Source organism: Rhopalosiphum padi, chromosome 1, assembly GCF_020882245.1.
Source record: "Rhopalosiphum padi isolate XX-2018 chromosome 1, ASM2088224v1, whole genome shotgun sequence".
In the NCBI taxonomy this organism is placed as follows: Eukaryota; Metazoa; Arthropoda; class Insecta; order Hemiptera; family Aphididae; genus Rhopalosiphum; species Rhopalosiphum padi.
The window spans coordinates 57,967,547-57,982,712 of record NC_083597.1 but is presented as its reverse complement, the minus strand read 5'-3'; the positions used below and the strand labels follow the sequence as shown (position 1 = coordinate 57,982,712).

The 15,166-nt window shown below is 33.4% G+C and overlaps 1 protein-coding gene across 4 annotated transcripts in view; it reads left to right on the top strand.

Annotated features, from left to right (window-relative positions):
• The window catches only part of LOC132931711 (motor neuron and pancreas homeobox protein 1-like), an 87,611-nt gene extending 73,725 nt beyond the window's left edge, over positions 1-13,886 (top strand). For all 4 annotated transcript variants that reach the window (XM_060997661.1, XM_060997663.1, XM_060997660.1 and 1 more), the window contains 2 exons: positions 8,591-8,765; positions 9,924-13,886. In XM_060997661.1, the coding sequence (XP_060853644.1) occupies positions 8,591-8,765; positions 9,924-10,684 (936 nt within the window). In that variant the 3' untranslated portion in view covers positions 10,685-13,886. The remainder of the gene's footprint in view (positions 1-8,590; positions 8,766-9,923) is intronic.
• The last annotated feature ends 1,280 nt before the right edge of the window (positions 13,887-15,166 follow it).

Below are 15,166 nucleotides of genomic sequence, written 5' to 3'. Positions count from 1 at the left end.
GAAGCTATCCCCTTTGGATCTGCGTATTTCGTGTCTTGTGTGATATTATATATTATTATATGAAAACTGTGGTTTATCGACTTTTTATTACATCATCGAAGTTTAAATTAATCTAATATTTCATAAAGTACAGCTGAATTTACGTAATCGAGCTCCCCCGGGAAAAAAAGATTAAATAGACCTCTCCCACATTATTTACTATATATATTTTTCTCGTCAAATATATATTTATGAGTTAACTGGACACGCGTGAAAAAAAAATTGAAATGTATATCATGATGATATGTAACTGTAACTGTACCTACAGCACGTACCTATATATAACGTGTATTGCGTAGTATTTCACGACAACTCATATAAATTATTTAAGTAGGAAAATCGATCTCTGTTGGTCTGGTTTTGAATAAGGTAAGAGGGCACGTATTGGACAAAAGAAAAAAACTAGGCGACATTTACGGACGTGAAAAAAAAAGAAAAACATATGCTGCCAGCGACGACAAAAGGAATCTGTGGGCACGGAGTGAAAAAAAGCTTACAGCATTTATATATATATACACACAATACATATACGTGAAGCTGCTGGTCGGTCCGTGAACGGTTTTATTAAATCGGTCTTTGTCGTAGTCACCACCGCCGAAAAGAACTATTTTTCTCTCTTTTTTCCTTGCGCACGCGCCTTTTCCTCTCTTCCTCTCTCTTTTCTCTCCGTCTATTTCTCTATCGCACTCTCTCTCTCTCTCTACCTCTCTCGTTCACTCACTCCTACTGCACTACACGTCGTCGTCGTCGTCGTCGCCGCCGCCGCCGTCGTCCTCCTTCTCCTTTTCCTTCTCCTTTTTCTTCTTTTACTTTTGCGGACGGATAGGCGAGCGCCGCCGTCTGTACGCGGGCGGAACATAATATCGTCGGGGCGCGGCGACGCGGTGTGGGCAGTGGCGGGCGTCCCAAGAATGTGCGCGCGCGGTGTTCGGCGAGCGGATAATTGACTTTTCCCGGATGCCCATAAATTACGTTCGCGGACGCCCTTTTCCGTGCCGGCGCACATAATGCCACCCGCTAATTCGTTAATCCTCCACTTACCGAGTTCTCAAACAAAATTAATGACCCTTATAGAGACGGCCGGTCTGTCGGACGGTATGTGCGAGCCGCGGTATTGGCATTCCTCTTCTATATATACACCAACGTTTACGTATATCTATATCTGTATGTATAATATGTACATACTGCTGTGTGTATATATAATGTGCGCCATATGAACGCTAGTGTGTGTAAGACCCCGTTTCCCCCCCCCCCCCATCATCGCCACCACACACTTCCACCAACCCCTACGGTCAACTTGACACTCGGCCACCGCTGCCAAGATGTACGTCTATACCTACATTATGTCTAGGTAAGTCACCGCCGGAGTTTTCAAAAAACTAATTACCGCACGCGGTCTGACGACGTGTGTACATATTTTTGAAATAGTGCAAATATCGCAATTAACAGTGCACGCGTCGCTTCTCGAACAAGTGCGTTTCATTAATGTTCAGTACCTATACCTACAACTATAGTCCAAATATATTTACAAGGATTGCGAGTCCAATCGAACATTAGCGCCAGAAGGTCTACGAAGGTCATCGAACTAAAATTATTTTAAAACAAAAATGACGATAAATAGGATTTTGAAACACACGCGCGTAAGCCAATACTCGTGATATTCTATTAACATTCGAATCGCCAATCTGATAGGGGGAAATAATAGAAGAGATAATCGAGATATTTAAAGCCCTTAAATAGGGGGACGGCAGATGCTATTTATTAAAGAACTTAATATTGCAATTTATAAACATGATTTTGGATTATAACACTTGATTCAACTACAACTATATCTAACCAAGTATCAACACTTAAAATCAATACCTTTAGTACGACTTTATTTTTTTTTTAAATCGAGTTTTAAATTTATTATTAAGTACTGTATTTTTAATAATTTATTCAAGTTTTCTTATAAATACGTAATTCAATTGTACGCGAAAATTAAACATTAGGGTTATGAAAACAGTAGAAACCACTCGTTTTAAATATATCTAAAACTGAATTACTTTTTAATATAAATGGTAATAATAACATACATCATTTTTATGAGATAATACAGCAATGAAGATTATAAAAATAGCTAAAATCTTGATGAAATTAAAACTGATTTGCTATTATAGATTCAATACAAGATCTTAATTTTACAATCTTGTTTATAATAATTATATTTAATAATACTTAAAAATAATGGAGTAATACTTATTTGGGTATAAATATTATTCCATCACTGACTGGATCCCAGGACACGCATTAATACATATGTAGGTAGCATAATTTACTATATATTATATTATAATAAAAACCAACTAACGTCATTCATCGTATTAGTCATTATTTTGTTGCTCAGGCATGTCCATTTATATTCTTCTATGCGTTTACCAAAAGATAGAGACAAAAATAAAACCTTTCGTTGGCATTTCTTAACCTTTTTTTGAACAAAAAAAAACCTTTCAAATAAATTCCTCGAGGGTGGAAACACACGCTCACATTTTACCTGAAACAGAAATCACTTCATCAGACGATAGTCATTGTCTACGTCGAGGGTTGAGGGTCCTTTTGTTTAATCACGGCAAAGATAAGCTCACTTGCGGCGAAATAAAAAAAATGATAATCTCTTAAAAGGTTATTTTTTTTTTTTTTTTTTAATAATAAAATAATAATATTACAAGCCAATAATAAATTTAATATTATTAAATGTGTTCAAAAAGTTTTGGAAACACTTTAATTACTGTATACCTAGATATTTTAATATCTATAAAAACAAAAATATTGAATTGTATTAGTTATATCACATTATCATTTATCAATCCCAATAATTAGTCTAATGGCCTTTTCCAAACTTTTTAAACACCGCATGTGTGTATTTAAACGGTAGCTAATATTTTTTATTTCATAATATTTGGTAACACAGTTTTTTTTTAAACTACAGTTTATAAATATCAAATGACGAGGAAAATATTTGATTATTTATAAATATTGAAAGCAACTATATAGATGTGTAGAATAATCCATTGCTTTCCCACTCTATCCTGATGCAGTCCAATCAATCCATACCACTTATATATAGGTTTAAAATACTTATAAATAGTTGATTACCTATTACTTTATTACATTTAAAATATTGTAATAATTACAATTCTTAAAACAAATTATTTTTCCGGCTATTAAATTTAAAATACGAGTATAAGATTTACTGTATATATATTTTTTTTTTATAAAGTTTATTCTGATACAAAATAAAAACTAAAATGATAATACAATTATAATAGAAAATCAAAGTTAAATTTCCTTGAAATCTTTCTAGATAACTATTGTCTAATGGTAGCAAAAATGAATACTAATTAAACAGATAAATATTTGTTTTTTAGTTTGATAATATATAATAAATAATATTAATCATTTAACTACTATATGGTACGTATACAATATATTATTATGTGTAATGGTATATGTCCATTTTATCATAAAATATGAACGTTTTTCTAGACGCGCAGTAAAAGTCAAGACGTATAGAAGAGGTATATGCGTATAACGCAATATGGTGCATCAAGTGTATTTTGAACTACACTGGTTTATACGCCAATGTGGTAAACAATATGATATTGTTGGAGAGTTTGTAACAAAAAAGTTTTGGTCATTGTAGGACTTTTTGACCGTATAATATATTTTATTATTGTTCGGTTCCACCAGTCGGGTTATATTTGCCGTATCGTCCGTTTCAAGTGGGCCGAGTTATATACAACTCGTGTTGGTAAACACAATACGAAAGTAGACTATGGCCAAATATTATTTTACCCCTTGCGTGCTTTGTTAACTACATTAAAATCCGAAAACTATAGTAACAACATCGAACTAAAAAAAAAAAATAATAAATAACAACGATTTTATAAATAATATATAAATTTACAAATACAAAAAACTATTGTGAATAATCTTTCTGATGTCCAAAACGCTCAAAATGATGATTCATTTTAATTTATAGACAAACCTAAATGGATATAGGTATCATAATATTATGCACATTACACATTGTCAGTAGTTAGGTACACGTTATCCAATAATACAGATGCCTTCCAAATTTTAAATTTAATACGATTTTTTACGAACGCGCGCTCCTTTATTATATTTTAACGCAGAGGTTTTGTATAATATGATATTTTATTATATGGGACATACAGGTATTACCCGCGGGGGTGTTTAAACCTTTTCATTCTACGTCTCCTTCGTCTTTTCACAACATATTGATGGCCCCGAAATTATTAATGACAAAAAATATAGTGTTTATATTAATGTATTTATTGATCGTTTTCACTATCGTTACACCATCATAATGGGCAGTGGCCACCATCATCATCGTCGTCGTCGTCATTATATTTTTTTTTCACCTCTACAGTTCTATATGCAATGGTTTCCTTGACCATCACTCGTGACGCCCCTCCTATAGTCACGCGCACAGTCTGTACACCTCTATAATGCACGGTTTATGATTTGTATTATAGTAGGTATTCACTATCCTTTATTTCGGTTTCGATAATATCACACCTATTATTATGACAAAACAACAATATTGTTATGCATTTTTTCATTTATCCTTTGCAGCCATATTACATACCATCAGATATCAATCAAATGTATATTATGTATTTTACCTGCGGCGTGATGGCACCTAACGAATACATACATATATATGTTACTATCGAAGACGTAAATTAAGGAATTATTGTTAATGACTAATCAATAACGATATTCTCGATCACATCAGACTTGTACGATATTGACTATGAAATAACGTTAATATCCATTATTTTCAGGCAATGATATATTGTACTTAGCAATGTTTCCTAAGCAATGACAACCAGGCCTTTTTCGGCCATAATTGATAAAGATATGTTTATTTAATTTACTTGTTAAATTAGAAATGGGCCCCCCGTGTAAAATCGAGTAATCTAATCGGTACTAACAATAATATATAATATTATACTTTCGGGTTCTGTAATATTTGGTTGATCTCACTGTAATAAATAAAAGATCTTAAATAACCGTTCATCGAGTTCAGTTGCAGCACAATTGGAATTTTTACCTGTTCAATATTCTAAAATAAAACGTTTGGGCACTCGATATCCTTAAAATATAGAAGTATTTGAGTTTTAAAATGAAAGAAGTATAATACCTTTTATAAAAAAGTATTTGAGCCATATATATTATGGACATATAGTATATTTAAATATATTATACTATATTCTATAATAATATTTATGATAAAATAAGTTAAAAATATGTATAGTAATCAATAAAATTATGGTAATTAAAATAAAATTATTGTAAACTACGAATGTATTTTAAAAATTGTCCACAATATCGCACTTTATAGAGGTCCACTATAATTATCGTAGTAAGTGCCGTTTCATAGCCATACGATTTTAATTTGCATCGTTAAAGTTTGTAGGCGACGTGTCAGCGTGAAGTGATTTACAGCTTTTTTTGTATTAATTCATGTTCATAATATTTTTGATTTTTAACTTATAAACTTACATAAATATGATATACATAAAAAAAAGTGATAAACTTACAGTTTATAAAAACCTACATAATATGAATGCATTACTGACTGTAGTGTCTTTGCCGAGATGTGTTACAGCGTCAGAAAAAATAGTGCCTAAATGTATTATGGTTTTTGTGTCTATAAATGTAGCGTTTCTGGATAATATTCCGATGTTGCAGCCTATCAGATATACGAAGCGTCTGTATTGTAGGTACACAATATAAAACATGACAATAGAGAATAATTAATTTGTATTACACATTCGCACACTTTGCATAACATAACATAGTATAGTAGCTATACGTATCTAATAGTCAGTCAATATGAACATATAATAATATGATATATCATCTATCAGTCACACTGTGCAACATAATTTTAAGTTTATAACCAAATTTAAATTAAACATTAAGGTATAATTCCCGAGTAAATGTATTGACAAAGCATTTGATTTATCACATAATTGATTGACAGTAACATATAATATGTGTACCTATACATTTTAATCGACCGTCAAACCACTCGTATAATCGATAACACTATAATTGTACCACTTTCTGCAAAGAATAACATTATTGACGCCCCGCGTAATGCATATATATACGTATAATAATAAGTTCAGCACTGTCCAAGCAATAATATATTATATTTTTGGCACGTCACCGCTTCGCAGCTCGCCGGTGCAGCGAAGTTTCGGGGAGAAGGAAAAGAATGCGCGTTGGCGACGAAAAATTATAATTAGTTTTCTGAAATATTTCCATTTGCACTTTATTATTAACTCCCTTCTACTCACCACTCAACACATCGCTAAAGTCCGTTCATTCACGGAATACACCCCCACCGATCCTGCGTGTACGTTTCACGCCGATTCAATTAACTCGACGACGAAACGTCATAATCGGATTACCCCCGGCGCATTATCGTATATATACCCTCTCGCGCGCACACCCACCCTCCCAGACACACACACACACACACATGCATAATAGATATATATTAAATATGTAAAAATGTGTGCGTGTGTGTTATAAGCTTAGGATGACGGGGAGGTTTTGGTGAAAAACACACGACGATAATAATATAAAGTCGAATTCCGCAGGGTGTGCTTCGATTAGCAGCAGTTCTCCGGCATCCCTCCACCCCTTTTCCACAACCCCAACCATCAAAACCATCGCTCCGCCGCCGCCAATGAATTTCTAATAACTTGCCACTGGTGGTTGTAGTGGGGAAACGGTGGGAGGGTAGATACTCGTGGAAATTATTGCTGTTTCACGCAGTGACGTTTATTATATATAACGACCGGCCGATTTAATCCGCGACACGGCTAACTGAGCTATACGCGATGTCAACGGTGGCAGTGACTGTCGTCGTATATTATTAATATTAATAAAATAATAGCGAGCGCATAATATATTATTATAATATTTATTATATGATACTGCGACTCGCTCCGATTTTTGAGTGTAACGGGACGAACAATAATTCTATGTAATAACTTCCGCGGCATGTATATAGCTACGACGACAAGTCGATAATATAATATAATATAATACGTACGTGTACACGACTCCTATTTACTAATTCGTTTCCGCCAATTATTTTAGGAGAGGTTCAATTTTTGTAGACCCATTATGGTTGTAAGTTTATCGATCGGGTTGTAGGAAATTATATTGTTGTCTTATTGTTAAAGTTACCGTTATCGTCTTATTCATTAGCCCTGTAGGCGAGTGTGGCAACTTTTTACATTCGTCGTAATTCGCGGTAATAATATAACACTAGTTTTTAGTTTTTAACCGGTTACAGTGAAATTATTAAATAAAGAATCCAGTACTGTCATGGTTTTGCCGTATCTATATTGGCATACGACAGCCATGCTGTAGATCACATCATTTGCTGTCTATAAAAAAAATAAAAAATAAATTAAAAGCGATTTTTTATCGTTGAAACTTGCAAGCGATAATAATAATGCTTACACTGTCTATATTTGTCTATGATGCTAAATAGTTATTCCGAGTCAAATCATTTTTAATCAATCGATATACTTTGTACTAAATGATAAATGGCAATATTGTGATAATCAAGTAAAAATTATTTTTTTTTATTAAAACGATAGGAGAAAGAATTGAAAATGTTTTTTTTTTCGATTAAACGATGCATGTTCGTCGATACGTTATTGTTTGTTGAAAGTAAAATAAAAACCCTTCAATACACCTCGAGTATATGTTATACTATATGCAGGGTGCTTAGAATTTTGAACAATATTATACTGTAATAGTATAGCGTATATATGACTAGTAATAAATTATAAACTATATAGTCACTCATCACTCACAGGTGATTTAGATAATAGTCAAACGATATAATATTAATACGCTATTAAACGTCAATATATCAAATTGGTATCTAAAATATATTAACTAATACGGTATGTTACACATGGCATTATAATTAATCAATTACAAATAATAAATATTTTTTGTACCTATTTCTATTTATCACAATAAGACGTATATATAAATTTAAATATAAATATTATAATATTTATTTTTATATAAATAGATAAAATAGTTTCCAATAATTTTAGAGATACCTATACCTACCTAATTCTATATCTTATGCTTATGTACTGTAACGTGGATATTTTAAATTTTAATATGATAAAATCGCAGTACGTTTATACGAATACGATATGTACATACACATTTTTATTGACTAAAATATTTGTCAGTAATAAGTAATAAGTACGTTTTATTTTAATAATAATAACAAGAAAGTTCGAGTTTCTCTGGTTCCCTGCAGGAATACAATATATACGTTATTCGTATTGTGCAGAGACAAGATATTCACAGTATACCTATTACATTGTATTTTCTTTATTTTTATCAAGTGCCCTATTGTTAACTCGTGGGACGACAACACTCAACCTATATATACACATATAATAAACCACAATGTTTTTGTTTCGCGCAGGTCTGGTTCCAGAACCGACGAGCCAAGTGGCGAAAGACCGAAAAGTGTTGGGGAAGAAGCACAATTATGGCTGAATATGGACTTTATGGTGCTATGGTCAGACATTCATTACCGCTGCCGGAGACTATCCTGAAAAGTGCAAAGGAGAATGAATGTGTCGCGCCCTGGTTGCTCGGTAAGTACCTATTACCGTAATAACGTCTCCGTCACTCTTTTTCTCCCACTCTTTTATATTATTCTCATTATAATGTTCGGGAAATTGGTTGCTACGGAAACACTGAAATGAGCTTCGTGAATTAGCACAATGTCCATTGTTAAGGATTCGTTTCCCATCACAGTGCCATTGTTTTACCACCGTAATGGCCGATGGATTCTACTCCATAGCATGTACTTTACATTCACGCCTTTTAGTACAAGTGCGATTATATTATTGTATTAATTCCTCAACATCTCACCACTCCATTAAACATGCAAATTCTATTATATCTCTACCAATGTTCAAATTTAAAAAAAAACCTCTAAATACCAAAATATAATATATATATATAGAATACGAATTCATTATGCATTGATATCTTTTCCCCCTTTAAAAATGGTTGTCTCGTTACGGCGTAAAACTCGACGATGCATTTGAATGTTACATTGAAATATGTAGGAAATAATTAATTGCTTATTCTCTGATAGCTTATTATTTTACAATTATAGATATTAGGAATATTTAATGTTTTTTTGATACTTTTGATTTCTATAGTATTGAAAAAAAATAAAATATTTAACAATTAAATTGAATTGAATACAATTATTTCAATCTTTAGATTTCAATAATATGTCTCATATAGGTACCTATATAATTAATACGTCTTATTATAAAATAAACAATGAATTTTGGTTACGGTTTTAATAAGTATCCTATGTATGTACCTATTTAAAATTATTAGGAAATAATTTTTTAACAAGGCGGAAAACGTTTTTTACCTAATTCCACTAACCCGTGCACTATCACTGAGTCTATCAGTTTAGTCGACAATAGTAGTATTGTAGTTCTACAACGCCCGCGGGATCGAGGCACACCAGCCGCTAGTAACATATCAATAAAAAGTGATTCGTCCTAAATTGAGGTACTGTAAAAAATGTACAATATAAGCACGTGACGAATCTGCACGAGTCAAGGAGAACGCTATACATTATTTTAAAGTTCAAATTTCAATAGGATAATATTTACATTTATCGTCGTAGTAAAATTAATAGTTTACGCCACCCCCATCCCCTAATTTATAACTTAATTATTACTGGTTATAAACTAAATTAATGTATATTATCTCGAATGTCGTAGGCATGCACCGCAAATCGATCGAGGCGGCGGACCAGCTGAAAGACGACAACACCGTGTGTAGCGGTGCCAGTCAGAAGAGTGACAAAGAGGAAGACGACGAGGACGACGAGGACGACGAAGACGACGACGAAGAGAATCACCCCTGCAAGAGGCCGGCCAGGACCAGCCCGGAAACGGCGACGGACATGTCACCGCAGCGGCACCAACAGCAGCAACAGCAGCAGCAGCAGCAGCAGCAACAACAAGACGCTGCAGTGGCGCAGGACCGGCAGCAACAGCAACAACAGCAGCAGCAGCAGCAGCAACAACAGCAGCAACAACAGTGCGCGGCCAACGCTGAAGCTCACCGGCGGATCCAGCAGGAGATACAGTCGCAGATGGAGCAACACCACGCGGCCGTCATGCAGCTGGCCGCCAACCGGGCGCAAGACTCGGAAGAGTTCCGGAACAACAGTATCGCGTGCCTCAGGGCCAAGGCGCAGGAGCACAGCGCCAAGATACTCAGCCTGTCGGCGGACGCGCTCATGTTGGTCAACAACAACGGCGGTGGGTTCCGGAGCCGGAACGCCGCCACCGCGGTGGCCGTGGCCGCGGCAGCTGCGGCGGCCGCCGACGTGGCCATGGTGTCAGGCGGTGGCCAAGTGCTGGCCGACTGCGACGCGAACGCCAACAACGTGCGAGGCGTGAACCACCATCAGCAACAGGCGGTCGGCTCCGACATAATGGTCACGTCTTCCGACACGTCGTCGTCGCTGTTCTAATCGCCAATCGTCTCATCGCGTGTTTACTGCAAAACGTATTATAAATGTATCATATTATTATTATTATTATTGTGTAAATATCATTATATAATATTATTATCAAATAAATATTATAATTTAGAGTAGTCGCGTTCCGCGCAGATACGTCAAAGCGCTGCATAACGATTTGTAGGTTGCAGGGCATTCGTTTATCGGGTGGCCTACCTCTGTATACCGGACGTCTGGTGCATACCGGATACCTTATAACGATGATACCTATACACAGAATTTTCAAAACGCGTACAAGTAATCGCGCGTAAAAAAAATATATTCATGATTTTATACGATCAAAAATATTTATAAAACGTGTCATCCTTTCGTCCTTGGTTTATGGTTTACGAGGTTAATAATTTACGATTGATCATATCATCGTATTCTTGGGAGTACTTCATCACGTATACATTATATAGGTAGGTTAAACTATTTCGATGTCTGATAGAAATGATAAAAAACCGTTGTTTTGTTAGTGACCTAATGGTCTGGAGTTGTACCGTGTTTATGCATTTTTCGCGATATTTTCATTTTTAGCATACCACTAATCGCAACAGACATTTAATAATATTATTATGACAGCGTTGCGTTGCGGCCGATGATGATAAGTTTATGCATAATAATATTTATACTGTATAACGACTCATCGATACTTTTATCAGTTATTCATACCTAAAATTGAACAAAACCCGGTGGATCGCGTAATATTAATAATAAAAAAAAAAAATCGGTTCGGGTAACTACTATTAAACCTTAAAGAATATTGATAGGTCAACTGCTAAACGAATGCCGTATAGGTTATAAGCTAGAAAAATATTTTACAATAAATTTGGGTATCGGCCATACTACCTCTCGTATACAATAACGATATTTATGATCAGTGTGATCATCGTCACGATCGCATGATCAGGACGTTGGCCACCATTTTTGTTTATATTTTTAAATAATTCCTAATTCGATCCTCTGGCCAACTATCCAATAATATATTTCGATTGACCATCGGCGACGTAGTAATTGCAGCGAATTCGTTTCGAATTGGTGGCACACACACTCGAAAATAATATGAACTGAGGGTAGCCGTTGCATATTAAACGCTTACCGTAACCACACGCGACGTTTTCAGCTTAAATACCCCCCACACACACACACACAACCTTCCCCAAACACTTACAGACCAACAGTTACCGAAAGCTCCCACATAATATTGTCGGCGCCAACGCAGTCAATGAAGTCTTGCCGTATCATATCTTCAGGAACTTGTTCACTTCGTTTTTCGGCATACTCGTCCACATTATAGCGTAGTAATATTTTTTAAAACATTTAGTTTAATTTTAATTTTTATCTCAAAACAACAAAACAAGAATAAAATGCGAAATCGTCCATTATTTTACATTAATTAATCTGCTGTTTTGTTTCGAGGTAAAAAAAAAAATCAAATGCCTTCACAGTATCGGTTCTCTAAATAAATATATTGTTGCGAAATCGTGTATACATCGCTGTCGTCGTCCCCGAGTGTCCCTTACAGAATCGACACACACACACACACACACGTCAATACCGTTATTATCCTCTGCCGCAGTGCCGCGTGCTCATCGCATTGTGCTCCGATAACGATTGTTGTGTCGCGATGTGTACGCCACTGTAGTTGTTATAATACGTTTAGTAACCTTATGCACGTCGTGCACGTATAAATTGTGTGATCCGATGATTATTTTTGTTATTTATTATTCTTTTCTATCCGTTGACATTTCAGTTACCTACACTCTCGTCGTCCAGAGGCGGCGTGTTTATATACATTTAGTGAGATGCGATTGGTGGTGGGGTTCGGGAACGATGGGCTTATATAGCAACAAAAGTAATAAATAATGACTTTTTTCTATATTACACTACCTGTTTTGAGCTTTTGGAAATTCTGGGTACGATCATCGCAACAAAATATTTATTCACGGATGATACAATATATTATAAAAACGAATACTCTCTCCCAAATCAATTGCAATACACTATCGTCATTTAATATTTTACGATGACGTGAGAAAATTGATAGGTCGATTGTGGGCAATAAACAGTAAGACAACAAATATGTAAATATAATTATTTATTTTGAATCAATAATTCAGATTTAAAAAGTAAATTTAATAAACGAGAGTTGAAACGTTTTACTATACTTACAAACTACTATACCGATGACGTGTGCACGAATGTGTTGTAAGGAATGGTTTATATCATAATATGATGGCTATCTCGTCTTTTCCAAAGAAAGGATCCCAAAATACGCCTTTGCCTGGTCGAACTATGGATTCTTACATATTATAACAATATTATTAGTTAAAATGGTCGTCAAATTTATTTCAGGTTTTGAAAATTATTAATTTTTTACGATTACCCGATGACTATCGGTTTATATTAGTTAAAACCATGTAAATATATAATAATAAAATAGTATTCATCGACGTGTTTGTTCGCTAATATTGTCATTATTATTTAAAAATATTGAATAATACGATTATTTTTTGTTTATATCTATTATATTACTAGGTATAATATTTAATTATAATATTGATCTAAATTGTGTAGCGATAACTCATGTACATACGCGCAGTCTATAATATTTGTATACATTTGTAAAGATAATTTATCGTGTGTTGTTATTTAAAATTTATATTTATTATACCCATACGTACGTGCAATAATTCGTAATTTTTGTTTTTTTTTTTTTACAATTTCTTGTATAAATCAATTTTTCTTAGCTCGAAAAACTACATTTTATTGCGCATTTTAGACAGTAAGAATATTATCTTAATTATGCTTGTTAATAAAACACCCAACCCCGTTCATCCTTTTTCTCATATACCCATAGTGAATACTAACTGCAATAGCATAATATTATTGTAATTTTCTATTTCGTTTTGATTTTTGTCCTTTTTTTTTTTTTTGATCTCATGTGTACTTTCATATTCATTTTTAGTGCCGTCTATTATAGGAGAATGTTTTACGGTGAAAAAAAATTGTAATATGTTTAATATATTCTGAATAGGACATTTTATGTTTAAAGCTATAATACTACATTTTAGATTTATATTATATTGATGCTACTGACATAAAAATTACGGATACTAATGTTTTTATCATTCATAATCATTAATTTGAAATATAATTTGTTTGGTGAAAACGAGTATACTAATTATACATATTATTTACATAAATAAACTATTGTACACTCATACCTACAACTTATACACGACGTGCGCGAGTGCGTTGTAAATCCTACACTTCTATAATATAATATAACAGTGGTGTAGCCAGAATTTTTCTCCGGGATGATGGGATCCGATCAATGTTTGTTGTGATTTTCATAGACCATTAAAAATTAAAATGATTTTGTAAATTTTCTTAATATTTCGGGGGAGCTGCTGTAATATAATATTATATTTAAGCACTGCTGTTACAATACCTATTATACATCACACCCATAATATTATGTCACATTATAAATAGTTTTGTAAAATGGACAACGTTTACATTAATTTCACGAAAACGAAATAGAACCGCGGTTTCTACTCATCGCGTAATTATACGATAATATGGATAATATTTCGCGAAATGTATACTTAAACATTATACTTCATTTGGTGTCATTTATTTTTTATATATTATATTTCGCAACATTAAACATAAACGTTGCAATCTAGAAAATAAAAACGAATTTTGTTTTTCACAATTTAATTTATTCGACGATTCATTATTATTAATTTGATAATTTTATTATAATTGCCAAATAAAAAATAAACGTAAAAACATATTATATTTTATAAATTTTTACTATTTTAAATTAAAATAACTCGTTCTAATTATTGTATATTATTAATATTATTATTATTTATTTAAACAATTTTATAAATTATTTCCTCGATAATAACATTTTATATTAGCCTTAAATCGCTGAAAGACTGAATAGTCTGGAGAGTATAATATTCACTATTTGCTTGGTATGATAATTTATTTTAATATCAATTAACAGTGCTGTGCATAAGCTGGTTATAAATTTCAAGTCAAGTTAGTTCCTGTTATGTAAATACCTATATAGTTTAAAGATACATACATTTCGCGAAATGCCATCCATCGTATTCCATATTGTGTGTAGTGACGTAATAAGTAATTGCTGTTCTGTTGTGTTAGATGAACGCAAACATTGTCCATTTCACGAAACACGTAAAAACGAGATATGAACGGAACAGCTATAGGTATTATTCAAATGGCTAATATATATATTGTATTATCAATTTTATCTTATAAATAATAACAATGTCTGTATCAAGAATTACCTATATTATTAAGCATTGCTTAAAATAGATACTGTTTATCATGTATGCTAAAAATGCAAAGAATCATAAAAGCGTACACGAATATACACATCTTCTCTACAACGAGCATGTGACATGATGTGCTCTT